This window comes from Delphinapterus leucas, chromosome 12 (genome assembly GCF_059928025.1).
Source record: "Delphinapterus leucas isolate spDelLeu-1000000601 "Yukka" chromosome 12, BTC_Dleu_Yukka2, whole genome shotgun sequence".
In the NCBI taxonomy this organism is placed as follows: Eukaryota; Metazoa; Chordata; class Mammalia; order Artiodactyla; family Monodontidae; genus Delphinapterus; species Delphinapterus leucas.
Genome location: NC_143140.1, coordinates 82,543,522 through 82,561,628, shown reverse-complemented (window position 1 = coordinate 82,561,628; position 18,107 = coordinate 82,543,522). Strand labels below are relative to the sequence as shown.

The following is an 18,107-nucleotide window of genomic DNA, read 5'->3' as shown; positions in this document are numbered from 1 at the left end:
CCTGTGGGTAAATAAAGGGCAGAGTTGGAACGAGCACCCAAATACCCCTCACTCCCGGCAGTACTGAAAGGCTACACAAAGAATTTCCTAACTTCACGGTTTCTGAGAAACTAGAAATGACCGCCAATAGCCTCGCCTCCAGAGATATTTGAGAAAACTAATAATTTTGCTGGAATGATTTAAGAGCACTCCAGATTTTCCAAACAAGGTGCAAGATGGTGTGGAGAAGAGGTGCTGGTGGACCCAGGCACCTTCTAAGAGTCTCTTTAATTAAGAACATTTACCAAAATGTTAACAATGATTATTCTGTGCAGTGAAATTATGATTACTTGGGAGATTATTTTTCTTGGTGGCTTTTCTGTATTTTCCAAGTTCTCTGCCTCAGGCACGTATGCCTTTCGTAATCTGGTAGAAGAAAATGCTATTGAAAATACAAAATCAAAGTGCCTTTCATTTCTATTATTTCACAAGCTTTGTCAATGCCTGGACTGATGAGAGGGAAACAGAGCTGGTGATGGATATTCCAATGACTAAGAAGCTTGCTGTAGGGATATTACTTATTACTATTTTCATAACATTGCTATCATCCCTAAGGCTGTTCGCATTTCTGAAACTCTTCAAGGTTTGCCATTTCGGCAGAAAAGGGAACTAACAAATTTGTTACTAAAGCTTTGGAGAAAATTTTTCTTAGTTGGAAATACCTGCGACAGGTCATCAGTAACCTGAGCTACTTATCTAAGTACAGAAAAGATCAGCTTTGTCCCACGAGGACTGGCAAGTTGGAACGCAAAGGAAGCAGAGCATTAAGGTCTTACTAGAAGGTGCTGAGTGCTTGGCTTTCACTGAACGCGAAGGTTATATTATCTCACTCAGAGTAACATCCGCTCTACCAAAAGTAAGGGCTTCACCATCAAGATGAAAAAGGAAAGGTCGTGTCAGTCACACAAAGCCCCAGAACCCAGAGCAAATGAAATCTTTGGAGGAGGCAGGTTGTCCTTCCCGAGATGAGTTTTTAAAGGGAGGTTCACTTACGGCCATTCAACCTCTTGTCTTTCTTTTTATAAATATCCCTCAGTAAAAACAGTGGCAAAGGGACCAAAGGCAGAGGGTAAGATACTAAATGCCAACCCTCTGTGCATCCTGACTGCTTAGAAAAAGAGCAGTTCACCAGCACAGTGTCTGTGCAAGTCATAAAATTTAAAAATGACATAACAAGCGCCTATATAGATAACAGATAATAAAATAAACAACATTCTCTGAAGCGATAATTTGCTTCCAAAGGAGTGAGCTTGGGATGTTTGTAATATGATGTTTATAACATGTCCTGTGTAGAAATTCCTGCCTGGGAATTTCACAGCTGAGGGCAGTAGCTGGGCTGCAGGGAGCTGTCTGCATCGCTGCCTCTGAGGCGGGTGCACCCACGTCTGTCTTCCACATGCATGAAAAGGTTACATTTATGTAAAAGTGTAATTTGATAAAGTTTTCTGGGGCAGTAGGCAATATGTATCAAGAGACAATGATATCTACACTCTTTCACCCAGCAAATCCACGTCGCGAAACATTATCCAAAGTAATGATCACAAGCAGGCAAAAGACAATTATAAGAACGCAAAAGAAGCGTTGTGTATAATAACAAAAGCGAGAAGTCACTTGTGTTTAACAATATCAGATTCGTTAAATAAATGATCTTATATCTTCATGAATGATTACGGCAGCCATTTAAAGTCTTATTTTTGTTTATTTATTTATTTTTATTTTCTATTTTTGGCCGTGCGGCTTGCGGGATCCTAGCTCCCCGACCAGGGATTGAAACTGCACCCTTGGCAGTGAAAGCTCAGAGTCCTAACCACAGGACAGCCAGGGAATTCCCTAAAATCTTATTTTTAAAGAGAGTACATGTGTATGATCCTAATTAACATGGGTAAATCTAAAGATGAGTATATATACACACAGTACGAAAAGAAAATAGTTTTGAACACAAATTAAGTGTTAGTCTAAAGTAGGCACTGTATTGTAAAAGCTAACCTGTATTAACAGGTAGGCACTATTAAGCTCGCCATTTCATGGACCAGGGAATAGGAGCCCAAAGCGTTTAAGTAACTTGTCCAAAGTCATGCTACTAAATAGAAGAAAGGGGATTTGAACTTGGAACTAGAGTCCCTTGCTCTTAACCCTTATACTCTACTGCAGTAAGATCCATCAAAACGTCCACATGGTTGGTTAACCTCAGGTGGTTATTTCCTTAATAATATATTTTGTTATTCTAAAATTATCTAAATTTAACATATTTTTTGTAATCGTAATTTCATTTTTAAAAAGAACAGTTCTGAAGTCAGAAAGAGAAAAACATATACCGTATTCTAACGCATATATATGGAAGCTAAAAAAAAAAAAGGTACTGATGATTCTAGTTGCAGGGCAGGAGTAAAGAGATAAGACATAGAGAACGGACTTGAGGACACGGGGTGGGAGGGGGAAACTGGGGCTAAGTGAGAGTAGCATCGACATATATACGCTACCAAATGTAAAACGGATAGCTAGTGGGAAGCAGCCGCATAGCACAGGGAGATCAGCTTGGTGCTTTGTGACCACCTAGAGGGGTGGGATAGGGAGGGTGGGAGGGAGACGCAAGAGGGAGGGGATATGGGGACATATGTATGCATGTGGCTGATTCACTTTGGTGTACAACAGACACTAACACAGTATTGTGAAGCAATTATAATCCAATAAAGATCTGTTAAAAAAAAAGAACAATTCTCTTTTTATATCTGTCTTTATCTTAAGAGCGTGCGGTCCCTGAGGTAGAAACTGCCTTACTAATCATTGCTACTATAATCACTACTGGTATGACCACGGGGTCACTTTGATGGAGCATCCCTAGGGTCCAGGGAGCAGTCCACATGGCTCACTTCATGCAAACTAGTATGTAGGAACTACTACTACCTCCCATTTTACAGATGGGGCAACTAGAGGCAACTTTTCCTTTCCAGCATTTAATGCCTGGAAAAGTAGTAAGTCCTCAATAAATGGTAGTTAAGCTAACATAAATCCATGGATATCACTCAGTTCAGTGGGGGTATTGCTGTCTGTCTCATATGCCAGAAGAAAAACAAAACCTAAAAAGTAGATATAAAGTAAAAACTCAGAGAAAATAGAACCGAGGCAACCTCAAGCTACCTCAACATACAAAAGTAGCCGTACCCCCTGGGGGAAAGTGCTGAAGGAGTCTGAGGCTGATGTGGTGCTCAAGGACCAGGACCCCATGGGAAAGGCAGGGAGTTTGTTTTTCCACCTTTCTTTCAACCCAAGAGAAGCAGTCAGATGTAGCCGTGGGCCCACACATGAAAGGCTAGGCCCAGAAGTAGGTCTTCCAACTAAGTGTAGGGGTGTTTGGTTTAGACTGAAAACTTGACAGTCTGACTTTCCATTTAAATGTTTCAGGAAGCATACATATTCCAATACGGCTTTTACTTGTTCAATGAGTATCATGCAGGAAAGGAAAACCCCATTAAAAAGCAATGTTTTATTTCACTTCTGAGCTCAAGAAATGAGTGGGATTTTGTTGCTGTTTTCTCATGGTCTTCTTCAGTTCAAGTGTCAACACACATTTAGATTTATAGTTCAATGTGCCAGGCATGAGGGCAGAGAGAGGGCATCTACGGCCCTTCCAAATATAGGGCCTGAGTGTAATTCTTGTTCTATGATTAGAACAGGGAGATCCTGACACCAAAGTCTCTGCAGGATATTAGATCACATAATATTTTCCCCCTAAAAAAACAACGGATTATAATAGTAATGATGATATTAGCTCATATTTTAAAGCTATCTTGTTATGTCATGACAAATCCTTGAGTTAACAGGACAGTTTAGAATTATTATTTCTATTTTATAGTTGGGGAGACCAGTGAAGAGCGGTCCAGTGGCTTGATGAGACCCTGTCAGTTTAATGGTGGAGTCAGAACTTTCCCTCTTGCCTTCTGACTCCAGCCAAGTCCAACTCACCCTAATGACTCAGCTGAAGCATTGGTGCTCAGGTAAGGACCCTGCTGTCCATCTCTGCAGACACTCTGCTTCCCTTCATCATGACATTCTCTTATCTCATGACATTGACATGACATGATCTGTTAATTGCCTGTGTCCCCTGCCCAAGCCAATGTGTGAAAGACAGGCCTCCATTTCCTGTCCCCAGTGCTGGGCAATGTTCTCTCTGAGCACCAGCAGTTTTTCCCCACAGTTTGCAGAATGGTTCACTTTATAATGTACTAGAGAACTAGTTTAACTTAGCAGACATTTCATCACCTACAGCAGTAGTTTTCAAACTAATTTCCACACATTACTGAGAATTAAAAGAGGATTCTCAAAGGTCCTTAAACTGTCTCCTGGCCTTTTAAAATTGTGCACTTTAATCTTAACAATATTCTAAACAATATCATTAAGACATTAATTTCAGAATGTTCTATGTCAGTTAGATCAAGAGTTCTCAGTCCTGGTGAGACTGAAGTCTTGGTGGGAGCTTTAAACAAATACCGATATTCACGGTTAACGATATCGGAATCTCTGGGAAGGGTCCCCGCAACAGAATTTTTTCAGAGAGCCCCAGAGGATGGAAACGTGTGGAGTATTGAGATGGACCCATCTAAATAATCCATATCATCTTTGACTGTTTCCTAAGTTACATATTTTTCACCCGTGTTCATGATGGCCTCAAGTCTAACAGTTATGTCTTAAGTATCTCAGAAAAATAAATGCAGAAGCAAACAAAATACATAAATGATGTGTTCTTGCCAAAACAGGGTGCTACAGAAGCAAAGGTTTTGCCATCCTTTTGAACACAGACAAGGGGGGAGAGCAGGGTCCTCACAAGAGGCTTGGTAGACTAGCAGACAGAGATCTGCCCCAGCAGGCTGCAAAAAGCAACTCAGTTTCTGCCAAAACATTATTACCAGTTTGCCTTTCAGTCTGTATTTAATTTGTGAATTTGTTTTGGTTTTGTATGTATATAAGAGCTATGAACATGGAGTTTACACTCATTCATTTACAGAATGTGATTATTCATATTTAAGCAACATACAAAGAACTTTTTTTTTTTTTTTGCGGTACGCGGGTCTCTTACTGTTGTGGCCTCTCCCGTTGCGGAGCACAGGCTCCTGACGCGCAGGCTCAGCGGCCATGGCCCACGGGCCCAGCCGCTCCGCGGCATGTGGGATCTTCCCGGACCGGGGCACGAACCCGTGTCCCCTGCATCGGCAGGCGGACTCTCAACCACTGCGCCACCAGGGAAGCCCCAAAGAGCATTTTAAGTCAGCAGTGGGGTAGTCTGGGGCATTTTTCTTTTTTTTTTAACGGTCCCGTATATTATTCAAACTTAAGAATACAGACAGGTAATTTCTGGGCCCTAGAGAATGTGGGTGAAAGTGGTGGTTGAATCAAGGACCTAGGAGACAGCTTCCCCCTTTGTCCATGCTCCTTGGAGCATAAAAGGATGGGCAGCTGCTCCTCCCTCTGAGGTTCTTGAATATGAATGGATAACTGCTCCTAATATCAGGATCATCGGAAGGATTTCCAGTCTCCCAATGGCTCCTGCCTTTGCCCCGTCCAAAGAGTTAAGACCCCCAAGTCTTCCCCAGGTTATAGGCACTTAGCTGGTTCCCCCAGTTCCTTAGAAGTTCCAAGAAGTCTCTGCAAGAAGACGCAGGACCCAATCCACCCCTTCTGGGGCCTGGGACTATTCCACTCACAAGAAGGACATCTTTGCCGTGAGAATGCAATTTTTTTAACCCCAAATGACCTGCGTGAAGTCCCACTTCAGAATTCCCAGGCAGGAAGTTACATATCATCTGCTAAGAAAAACGTGCCAGGGTTTTTGTGTTTGGAGAGTCTACAGACTGACATTTATGGGCACATATCATGTGCCAGGCAGTAGGTGGTCACTGTTTCAATAGTCACAACAATTCTGTGTGTTAGCTATCATTATTTCCATTTTACACATGAGGCTCAGGGAAGTGGCTTAGCAAAGGGCATCCATCACCGCCTAAGTAAGTGCCCGAGTTGCTTCTCTTGAATGCCTGGGCTCTCTAAGACAAAGTCCATGCTGCGCCAAGTGTTCAAGAAATTAACGGAGGCCGAGAGGCTTCAGGCCACACCATTAGGTGGGAGCAAGGAAAGACTCCAAGAGCTGTCGACTGCCTCCAGAACCCATCAGCCAGTGAGGAGACAGTGAGCCACTTAGTAACTATCAAGTACCGTTTATCTCAAAGTTACCACAATAAGCAGAGGCTCCCTGGAGGGGAAGCTTGGCATTATAAAGAACCCAAGAGATAATACGATCAAATCTTCTCCGCTGTGACAGCAATGGGCAAACCTGACAATGTGTCTATCTGAGATTCCAAGGCGTGTTCCCATCAGGAACCTTCAACTGTTAAGAATGAATGATCCTTAACGTTTGCAGTCAACATATCTACAGTATGTTTTTTAAATGTTTTTTCATCTAAATATAGGGACGCTGAATCATTGTCTAACTTCTACACTTAAAAATATCCAGGCTTCCCCGGTGGCGCAGTGGTTGAGAGTCCGCCTGCCGATGCAGGGGACGCGGGTTCGTGGCCCGGTGCGGGAAGATCCCACGTGCCGCGGAGCGGCTGGGCCCGTGAGCCGTGGCTGCTGAGCCTGCGCGTCGGGAGCCTGTGCTCCGCAACGGGAGGGGCCCCAACAGTGAGAGGCCCGCGTTCCGCAAAAAAAATAAAAAAATAAAAAAAAATACCAATGCAGTGAATAATTGTCTAATAATTAGCAGAGAGAAAGCAAAGAATTCAGCTCCGAGAGAGGAAATAGTCTTTGTGATGGGAGCCTGTTATAATTAATCATGATTACAAACGCTTCTCTGGCGAGATTGCAGCCTCTGGTGAACATATACAAAGCAAATAGATGTCACCAACTTCAGCATCAGATGTTTCATCAAGGCGTCAAGATGACAAGATATGCCATTATTAACAAAGCAGAACTAGGTGACAGACAAGAGCTGGTACCATTTTTATGTTTACATTTAATGTATATGCACCTGTGGCATATTCCATATCCTTTTTTCTTTAAATGAACACGGGGATACACACTTTAGAGATGTTGTCATAATTCTTCCTTCCTGGCATTTTACTTTCCTTTAACTTTCCACCTCGGGTTTTTAGCCCCAGTGGTTTTGGCTCTTTATTCTTCTTTAATACTCCATCAATTGAAAGAGACATGTTGTCTGAAGATCAGCTTTGGATGAACAGGTAATCAAGGGTACAACATTTTTACAGCAGAAGACTTTCCAGGAGTAACAAACATGCCTGCCAATGGTAACACCGGGATCCGGCGGGCAAAGAGTTGGAGTAATTGGAGTTAGTTTGTGGATAAGGAGAGAAAAGAAGATCCACTGTAACACAGAGGGCAGAGGAGCTGCAGTCAGGGGTCTGACAGGCTCTCCAGGGAGCCAGTTGGATAAAGTTACCTGGGAGTGAAGTACGTGAGGCTCTTCAGAATTACTGAGGCATATAAAGAATTGTGGTCAGAAAGATGTTCAGAAAATGGGGAGAAATAATTATTAAATTGATCTTGAAGGCCAAACCCAACGTTCATTAGAGACTGTAGATTTATACGTATTAAGCTTTGACTCATGAATTTTTCCGCGTCTTGGAAAACACTTCCTAAATGGGTGGTGTTCTGAATGAGAGTGGATTCTGAAGGCTTTATGAGGACCACATAGATGGGGAAAGAGGATGGGAAGAAGCAGAGTCAACTGATGGTGAATGCGGACACCACAGGGTTTTCATTAAGGTCCGTCAAAATTAAGGTTCAAATAACAATCAGTTACTATCCATGAGATAATCTTGCTCTAAAATTTCTCTAAATAAAATTAAATAGCACAGTTAACAAAGCCGCAGGAGAGCAGTTACAATCTCTATTGCTATTATTACCCTCCTGTCCTTGCATACTTTTTTAAGCCTAGCGGAAGGGAGGCCTTTAAACTAAAAGCACTTAATTTTATTGAAAAAAAGGCATGAACTGACTCCGTTTAAGCCAGAGATTCTCGTGGGTGACGATGACAGCTGTCACTGATCAAGGACCTACTATGTTCCAGGAACTGCATTAGACACTTTATGTACAGTTTCCCCTTGATCTCACAATAACCCAAGGAGATGGGAATTATTTTTTTCCCATTAATAGTTTGACATTATCTAGATCTACAGTACACTGAAAAAGATGATATGTTTCATCATGGTGGGAACAGCACGGAAAAAATGGGGACTTTCTAGGTGCTTTCTGGTCATGCCCAGCAAATACGCGTCTATTAAATGACTGAAGGGTCTAATACTTGTTGGCAGTTCACAGGCTGTGAGGAATAAAAAAAATTAATAGTTTATAGGGAAATTAGGACATACACGCATGAAGAACCCATCCAGGCTAAAATAAAACACGGAAAACCCAAAACCAAAGAATGATGTCATTCACTTTCATATATTTGGCTTAAATTTCATGGTGGGAATTCCATAACTGATGAGTTATTGAATAAATTAATGAAATTATTGCATCAATTATTGAAATCAGTGCACCAACTTCCCAAATGCTAGATTGTGAGGTACTGGCTCTAAGAACTAAAATAGTCTGGAGAAGAAAATCTCATTATGGACTTGGGTTGTAGCAAGATTTCCTGAATGAGGTGAGATCTGAACCGGACCTGAAGAATTTGAAATCTCGGAATTACAAAGAAGAACTGAAGTCATGCTGGGTAGCGGGAATACAGTAAACTAAACGGGCACAGAACCTCCTTCCCGGTCCCCCTCTGTAGCTCCAGCTCCATCCTCCTCTCCCACTGCTGCTGCCTCCCAGCCTTTTGCCCTGAGCTCATCTGCTCTGTTCGCATTTGCCCTACCTTGAACCCTGTCCAGCTAGTTCTCAGAATGCCTTGACACTAGCATTGATTTGGCTAGGGCATCTTTGGATTAACTAGCAATGCCTCTGTCCTTTGGTGGGGAGTATAAAAACAAACAGTGTTTGTCCTATGGATGATTAGAGGCTTTTGCAAGCAAAGTAATAAATTATTCTGTCCCCGAAATGATGAATCCCTCCCACTCGCAAACAGCTGTGAAGAGGGCTTCCCCTGGAAATGTTGGCGTTTGGGAGACCTTCTCAAGGCTTCCAGAAAGACATTCCTAGCAGGTCCTCATAACAACCTTTCAACTCCCCTTGTGTCTCGGCCCTAAAGTCAAGGCCAATGTAAACACACTCTTCTCAGACTCTGTTGACAGGGGCTCAGCCCAAAACCCAGGGTTCCTCCATACACTGAGGTCTTGTTTCCCAGGGACCAGAAAAGCATCTTCTAGTGAAGGTTTCCTGAATCATTTCTAGCTTGGCTTCCGTCAGAGATTCCAGGAATTAGAGTCACTTTGTATTTTGTCTCATGACAGGTGAAGAGCTGCCCCTGATCAGAGCAAGGAATTGGTTGGGTTTTTAGAAAAGTCCATACCTCCAGTTGCGGGAAAAACCTGTTGATCGTCGTGGTGACCCTCATATGACTGATCACTTTTTGACTCTGAAAAAGGCCCTGAGCTCCACACCACTGTGTTTAGGAGTCATGTTTTTTTGATTCTGTTTTTCAGGAACAATATGAGACACCAGGAGCTGTGCTCAGCGGCAGATCCGCTTTTCCAAAACAGAGCTCACTTTTGGAGTGGAAAGAGCGATTCCACTTTTCCCAAGTGGAGAGACAGCTTCTGTTTTGCTACAGCTCGTGAGCCAGCAGTGCCGTCCTTACAAGAAAAGATGAGCTGCTGGTATCTCATGAAAAAGACAACTATAAACTCTGTCAGTAAAACAGTGCCTTGTATTTCCAAAATAGCGTTCCAACCCTCCCAGCGCAAGGGAGCTCACAGAAGATCCTGAGAAAGGGGTAAAAGAACAAGGATAGAGCAGGAAAGTTTAACTGGTGTCAGGGGGTAGCAGGTGGAGGTCCAAATCCTGCGGTGGGAAATACTGTTTGGAGATGCTGGTGCCAGTCTTTACTAAATACTTTCTTGTGAGGGCTTAAAGTTTTTCCTCTGGGATTTAAAATACTTAGGTCTATAAATCCAATATTTTGATGGCAAAAGTCCTGCCTTTTTTATTACATAATATGAAAAAAAAACACCCTCCCATAGGAACAGACCAGTAATGCAGGAAAAAACTCTGCAGATCTGAAGGATATAGTTTTGATTACCAAGATCATAGCAGCTCCTTTTGTTGATTTTATAACTCCAGCTAATTTCACTTCCTGTCCGGGGTATTATTTCCTGGTAAAGGTAGGAAGAAAGTCCCAGCACTTGACAGGCCTGCCTTCCCTGAAATTAACAGATTGCCCACACGAGAGACGTCGGCGTGTGCCAGCCCTCCAACGAAGTAAGAGAAGGTTCAGGACCTGGCACTGTGCAGCCGAGTGGCACTGCTCCCAGAACTCTCATCCAATAAAGAGCCATTATGGGATCTGGACCCTTCAACATACAGGACAAATGACTCAAATGAAAAGCACAATGCACGTTGAGTGGAACCTGAAACTTGAATGGAGTGGTAATCACTTCCTTAGTAGAGACCACATTATTTTTCATGCAACTTCATTCTGTAATTCAGTCCCTGCCTAGTGTAATAGTACAGATTTCCATTTATCAGTTAAGTGAGAATGATTACTATGACAACCATTAAGCAATATAGGTTACTAGCATTGGTGGGGAAGAGAAGTGGAAAATTGTTAGGGGATATGGGAAGGGATTGGCATTCAACAGGAAGAAACAAAACATCTCAAAACACAAGGGAGTGCCGACGCTTTCCATATGGGATCAACACAAACTGTAGTTCAGCTATTGGGAACTTTGAGACCGTATCGAATGATGTAAGAAACTAAATCTAAAATCAGGTCCAGGGCTTCCAAACAGTTGTGATTTGTATGTGAGAATGAGGTCTCTGGCATGAGGTAGGCCTGAGGCTGGGGGACTAAGGTCCAGATTAAGGGCATCTACAGTGCAGGTGGCACCTCACTGTTAAGCTTCAGGTGGTGCAGACTGGGGATCTAGTGCTTAGACTCAACTACCAAGGAGTCTGGGACGAGTCAGGGTTCTGATACAGGCTGAGCCATAGTTTCCATCTGGGTGACCTGGAGTGACTCATTATGCAACAGCCAACCTCACCACCAAAAAAAAAAAAAAACAGATGCCACTCTCAACTAAGCTTTCTCAAATGAATACATAGGAGGGCACAGTTGAATTAGACACCATGGATCAAATGAAAACCACTCTTCCAGCTGGACCAATGTACCGAACTCCACGTTCCTCGGTTTTAGAACTAGGTTTTTCTATCTCTGAGCCAATTATATATTTCAGCTAATCAGTTTTGACCAGAAACATGGTCTGTCTCAAATAAGCCTCTTTGCTTATGATCTGGAACTTAGAATTGGTCACACTGTCCTAACAGGGTCACTCGCTCTACTTACTTTCTGACATATACAACTAACAACAGACTTATGTCCACATACATGTACCACTTTAATAAAAACATCCCCCAATATCTGTGAGAGGATAAAAGTATTTCAACAGAAAGGCCATTGGATTCAATGTTCAATTTTTGGTTTTCATTCACCATTTTTGACCAGCATGGTTTCACCTCCATAAGTAATTTAAAAAAAAGATAGGCATTTTATTTATTTTTTTATTTTAAATGTGTTAATTGTTTCTATCAATTTGTGATTATGTCTTTGTAGTAGGTAGCTTGTACCTGGTTGAAAGTACAAATAAATATTTCTTCCAGTAACCAGCATTAAATTTTCCCATGTTATCCACTCACCAGAATTAAGCAAAATGATGGATTTGAGGCACACAAACTCCTCTCCCTGGAGATTCATCATACGGAACCGAGACGATGTAGCCAGCAACATGTCAAAGATCTCCACCATGCCCTCAACACATTTTCCCTGGTTCCTATGAAAACACAGGAAAAAGGAATTAAAGAACAGGAAAGCTTCCAGAAGAAATGATAAGGTTCACATTCATAAAAATTTACTGGCTCCAAATCTGTAACAAAAAACCACAGCCCATTCTCTTCATAGAGCATGAACATTCACTTGAATTCTAGAAGGCAAGATGAAGAAAGATTTTCCATCAATAAAACATTTTCATTTCAAATTCTTAGAAGAGATGTATTATTCAATCCCCAAATCTGTCATGCTGAATATGAAGTTCTTCAACCTATGGGTAATTAAAAATAATTCGAATTCAGGTAAATAATTTTTCTAACAAATATTTATCAAACTGCTACTATATTCTAGACGTTGTGGTAGTAATGAGAATAAAAATAGGGCCTCTAATCTCAATATGCTCATGACCTTGAAATAATATAATCAGTTTTAATAGGCTTATATAAAATGCTTTTGAAATACAGGACAAACTATGAAAGAGCTGTAGTTGTGCTGGAACCATTGGTGTTGCCTAGGATGACAGGTAAAGATTTGCCAAGTGGGTGGCATTTGAGTTGACATTTTAAGAAAATGTAAATAGGATTTCATTGAGCTGAGGTGTGAAAGCATCATTGGAAGAGGCCCTAAACATGGAAAGGAGGAACAGTGTGAAAGAACTTGGAGCAGTGTGCTATAAGCAGAAGGAGATAGGAGAGTAATCTGGGAAAGAAGGACAATGTCGGTTGATGAAGGATGTCCTACATCATTATATAAGAAGTTTAGGCTTTTTCCCTGTACAACAGAGCTTTGGCATCAAGGATTTAGCATTAATAGTTGCAACTACTGAATAAGCAAACTCAAAGGTTCAAAACATGTAATATTTTCAAAAGAAAGTATTAGTATCTTTTCCGTAGGGTTGGTGCAAAAATTAAATGCAGAGATAGATGATACATGTGAAAGGAATTCATTCATCTTGTTATTCATGAGCTGAATTTTGGGCATGATGGGTTTGGGGGGCTAGAAAGAAGCTAGAATATTTTATGCGTATGCAAACATATGTTTGTGCAATATATAAAAATTTAAAACATGAACAGTAAACACGTTGTCCAGCACCTTGTTTTGTTTTTAATTGATATATTTTGGGGTTCTTCATCAACGGTTTTTAAGAGCTGCATAATTTTTCACTAAACAAAATGCTATTATTTCTCTAACTACTTCTTTGTTGGTTGATATCTAGTTTGATTTCAAGTATTGTGCTGTTACAAACATTTCATGCAATGACTATACTTATGTTTATGTCTAGACACATGTATAAATAGCTATAGAATAAATTCCTAGAAGCCAAATTGCTAGATTGGAGGACTTATGTATTCTTAATTTGGACAAATAGTTCAAATATTGCTTCTAAAGAGCTTGTACCATCAGGCTGTTGGTTGGAGAATATATTGATATAAGCTCTTCCTCTGAGCTGCCTGCTTTTGTACTTTGCCCATATTTTTTGTTGGGTTTTTGGTCATTTTCACATTGATTCTTAAGAGCTCTTTATATATTACAGTAATTAGCCTTTTGTTCTATGTGCTTTTAATTATTTTCTCACTATTTGTCATATTTTTCTTTTGATTTTGTTTCTAGTATTTTCTTCTGCAAAATATTCAATTATTAAATAATCAAATTTATCAAACTTTCATTTATGGCTTTAGAACAGTATGTCTTGCTTGAAAAGGTCATTCTCCCTTCCAATAACATATTAAAAACTACCTTATGTTTCCTTCTAATACATTTCCATGTCTTTACACTTAAATCTTTGATCTTCTGGGATTTATTTTTATAACAACTTTATTGAGATATAATATCATATCATATCATTCACCCATTTAAAGTGTAAAATTTAATGGATTTTAGTATATTTATAGAGTTGTGCAATCATCATTTGAGATTTCCTTTGGTGTAAGATGCGAGACAGGGATTCAGCTTCGTATTTTTCCAGGCAGCTACTTAGTTTTCTTAACACCATTTATGGAATAAGCCATCTTTTCTCACAGTGACTTAAAATATGCTAGGTGGGGCTTCCCTGGTGGCGCAGTGGTTGGGAGTCTGCCTGCTGATGCAGGGGGCGCGGGTTCATGCCCCGGTCCAGGAGGGTCCCGTGTGCCGCGGGGTGGCTGGGCCTGTGGGCCGTGGCTGCTGGGCCTGCGCGTCCGGAGCCTGTGCTCCACAGCGGCAGAGGCCACAGCGGTGAGAGGCCCGCATACCGCAAAAAAAAAAAAAAAAAAATATATATATATATATATATATATGCTAGGTACTTTTGATAAATTCATTTACTTCTTACAACTTCTCTTAAAGGTTAGTATTATTTTCCCTATTTTCCAAATGAGGAAATTAGGACTCAGACTTGTTAAGTCAAACCACACTGCCTACCAACCAAAAGAAAGTATTCCAACAATAAGATTTTCTTTGTCTTCCTTTCTTGCTCTACTTTAATTCATTCAAAAAGACTTATTGAGGGCCCCTTATATATCAGGCTTTGTGCTAACATTAGGGGACAGAGAAGAAAGCCACGGCCCTTGTTAATGAAGAGATCAGGATGGGTGGAGGGGGTGAGATAAATTAGGAGTTTGGAATTAGCAGATACACACTACTATACATAAAACAGATAAACAACAAGATCCTACTATATAGCACAGGGAACTATATTCAATATCTTGTGATAAACTATAATGCAAAAGAACCTGAAAAAGAATATATATATGTGTGTATGTATGTATATATAAATAAAATATATATAGATATATATAACTGAATAACTTTGCTATATACCAGAAACTAACACAACATTGTATATCAACTATACTTCAATAAAAATTTTAAATAAATAAAGAGATCCAGAACAGGGGCAAACAGACAAGAAAAAGATGAGTGCAATACAACAGGATACATTCCCCAGAAGAGGTATAGAAAGAGTCTTATATCTAATGTCAGTCTCCCCAGATTTAGCCCAGATCAATATTGAAGCAATTGTCATAGAATTCTCCGATAAAGGTGAAAAGAGTTTTTATGTAAAATGCTTAGAATGGCATGTAGCACACCGTAGGGGCCATATTTAAGTCTTAGCTACAGACATATTGATAAATAGGTAGATCCATAGGTATCCGGGTAGAGGTTGGCCTTTTTACCTGAAGTATCCAGAAAACAATTGCCACAGTGCATTTTGCTTTGTGGAAGTCCAGGTGCATGAGAGCTTGACATAAGCAGAGGGGAATCTTTAAAAGCTATATTGGCAAGGTGGACCTTCAAGATGGCGGAGGAGTAAGACGTGGAGATCACCTTCCTCCCCATAAATACATCAAAAATATATCTACACGTGGAACAACTCCTACAGAACACCTACTGAACGCTGGTAGAAGACCTCAGACTTCCCAAAAGGCAAGAAAATCCCCATGTGCCTGGGTAAGGCAAAAGAAAAGAGAAAAAACAGAGACAAAAGAATAGGGACAGGACCTGCATCTCTGGGAGGGAGCTGTGAAGGAGGAAAGGTTTCCACACACTAGGGAGCCCCTTCACTGGTGGAGACTGCGGGTGGGAGGGAGGGAAGCTTCGGAGCCACGGAGGAGAGCACAGCAACAGGTGTGCAGAGGGCAAAGCGAAGAGATTCCCGCACAGAGGATCAGGGCCGACTGGCACTCACCAGCCTGAGAGGCTTGTCTGCTCACCCGCTGGGGCGGGTGGGGGCTGGGAGCTGAGGCTCGGGCTTCGGAGGTCAGGTCCCAGGGAGAGGACTGGGGTTGGCTGCGTGAACACAGACTGAAGGGGGCTAGTGCACCACAGCTAGCCGGGAGGGAGTCCGGGGAAATGTCTGGAACTGCCTAAGAGGCAAGAGACCATTGTTTCAGGGTGTGCGAGGAGAGGGGATTCCTTCCCTGTCTGCCCACAGAAGGCAGAGCACTGCCTAAACGAGCTCCAGAGACGGCTGTGAGCCGTGGCTCTCAGCACAGACACCAGAGACAGGGATGAAACACTAATGCTGCTGCTGCAGCCACCAAGAATCCTGTGTGCAAGCACAGGTCACTATCCACACACCCCCGCCACGGGGAGCCTGTGCAGCCCACCACTGACAGGGTCCCGTGATCCAGGGACAACTTCCCTGGGAGAACACACAGCGCGCTTCAGGCTGTTGAAACGTCACACCGGCGTCTGCCACTGCAGGCTCATCCTGCATTCCAATTATAACTACTGTACCCCTCCTTCCCCCAGGCATGAGTGACCCAGAGCCCCCAGTCAGCCGCTGCTTTCACCCTCTCCTGTGTGGGCGGGGCCAAAACCAAAGCTGAACCCCAGGAGCTGTGCAAACAAAGAAGAGAAAGGGAAATCTCTCTGTGCAGCCTCAGGAGCAGTGGATTATATCCCCACAATCAAGTTGATGTACCCTGCATCTGTGGAATACCTGAATAGACAACGAATCAACCCAAAATTGAGGCGGTGGACTTTGGGAGGAGCTGTAGACTTGGGGTTTTCTGTCTGCAACTGACTTCTTTCTGATTTTTATGTTTATCTTAGTAGTTTTTAGCACTTGATATCACTGGTGGATATGTTTATTGATTTGGTTGCTCTTTTTTTAATTACTTTTTTATTTTAATAATTTTTTTATTTTAATAATTTTATTTTTATTTTCTTTCTTTTTTTCTCCCATTTCTTCTGAGCTGTGTGGCTGACAGGGTCTTGGTGCTATGGCCTGGTGTCAGGCCTAAGCCTCTGAGGTGGGAGAGCTAAGTTCAGGACATTGGACCACCAGAGACCTTCTGGCCCCATGTAATATCAATTGTCTAGAGCTCTACCAGATATCTCCATCTCAATGCTAAGACCCAGCACCAACCAATGGCCAGCAAGCACCAGTGCTGGATGCCCCATAAAAAACAACTAGCAAGACAGAGAGGCTGTCTAAAATCATACTAAGTTCACAGACACCCCAAAACACACCACCGGATGCAGCCCTGCCCACCAGAACACAGGCACCAGTCCCCTCCACCAGGAAGCCTACACAAGCCACTGAACCAACCTTACGTACTGGGGACAGACACCAAAAATAACAGGAACTACGAACCTGCAGCCTGTGAAAAGGAGACCCCAAACACAGTAAGTTAAACAAAATGAAAAGACAGAGAAATATGTAGCAGATGAAGGAGCAAGTTAAAAACGGACCAGAACAAACTAATGAAGAGGAAATAGGCAGTCTACCTGAAAGAGAATTCAGAGTAATGATAGTAAAGATGATGCAAAATCTTGGAAATAGAATGGAGAGAATAAAAGAAATGTTTAACAAGGACCTGGAAGAACTAAAGAGCAAACAAACAATGATGAACAACACAATAAATGAAATTAAAAATTCTCTAGAAGGAATCAATAGCAGAATAACTGAGGCAGAAGAATGGATAAGTGACCTGGAAGGTAAAATAGTGGAAACAACTACCACAGAGCAGAATAAAGAAAAAAGAATGAAAAGAATTGAAGACAGTCTAAGAGACCTCTGGGACAACACTAAATGCACCAACATTCGAATTATAAGGGTCCCAGAAGAAAAAGAGTAAAAAAAGGGTCTGAGAAAATATTTGAAGAGATTATAGTTGAAAACTTCCCTAACATGGGAAAGAAATAGTCAGTCAAGTCCAGGAAGCACAGAGAGTCCCATATAGGATAAATCCAAGGAGAAACATGCCAAGACATATTAACCAAACTATCAAAAATTAAATACAAAGAAAAAATGTTAAAAGCAGCAAGGGAAAAGCAACAAATAAAATACAAGGGAATCCCCATAAGGTTAACAGCTGATCTTTTGGCAGAAACTCTGCAAGTCAGAGGGAGTGGGAGGACACATTTAAAGTGATGAAAGGGAAAAACCTACAACCAATATTCTCCACCCAGCAAGGATCTCATTCAGATTCGATGGAGAAATTAAAACCTTTATAGACAAGCAAAAGTTAAGAGAATTCAGCACCACCAAACCAGCTTTACAACAAATGCTAAAGGAACGTCTCTAGGCAGGAAACACAAGAGAAGGAAAAGACTGACAATAACAAACCCCCCAAAATTAAGAAAACAGTAATAGGAACATACATATTGATAATTTCCTTAAATGTAAATGGAGTAAATGCTCCAA

General features: G+C 41.6%; 1 protein-coding gene across 1 annotated transcript in view; it reads right to left on the bottom strand.

The window, feature by feature from the left end:
* ESR1 (estrogen receptor 1) overlaps nucleotides 1–18,107 on the bottom strand; it is a 390,679-nt gene that overhangs the window by 14,223 nt on the left and 358,349 nt on the right. Inside the window, exon 7 of the mRNA XM_089922150.1 lies at nucleotides 11,845–11,978. Within this exon, the coding sequence (XP_089778276.1) occupies nucleotides 11,845–11,978 (134 nt within the window). The remainder of the gene's footprint in view (nucleotides 1–11,844; nucleotides 11,979–18,107) is intronic.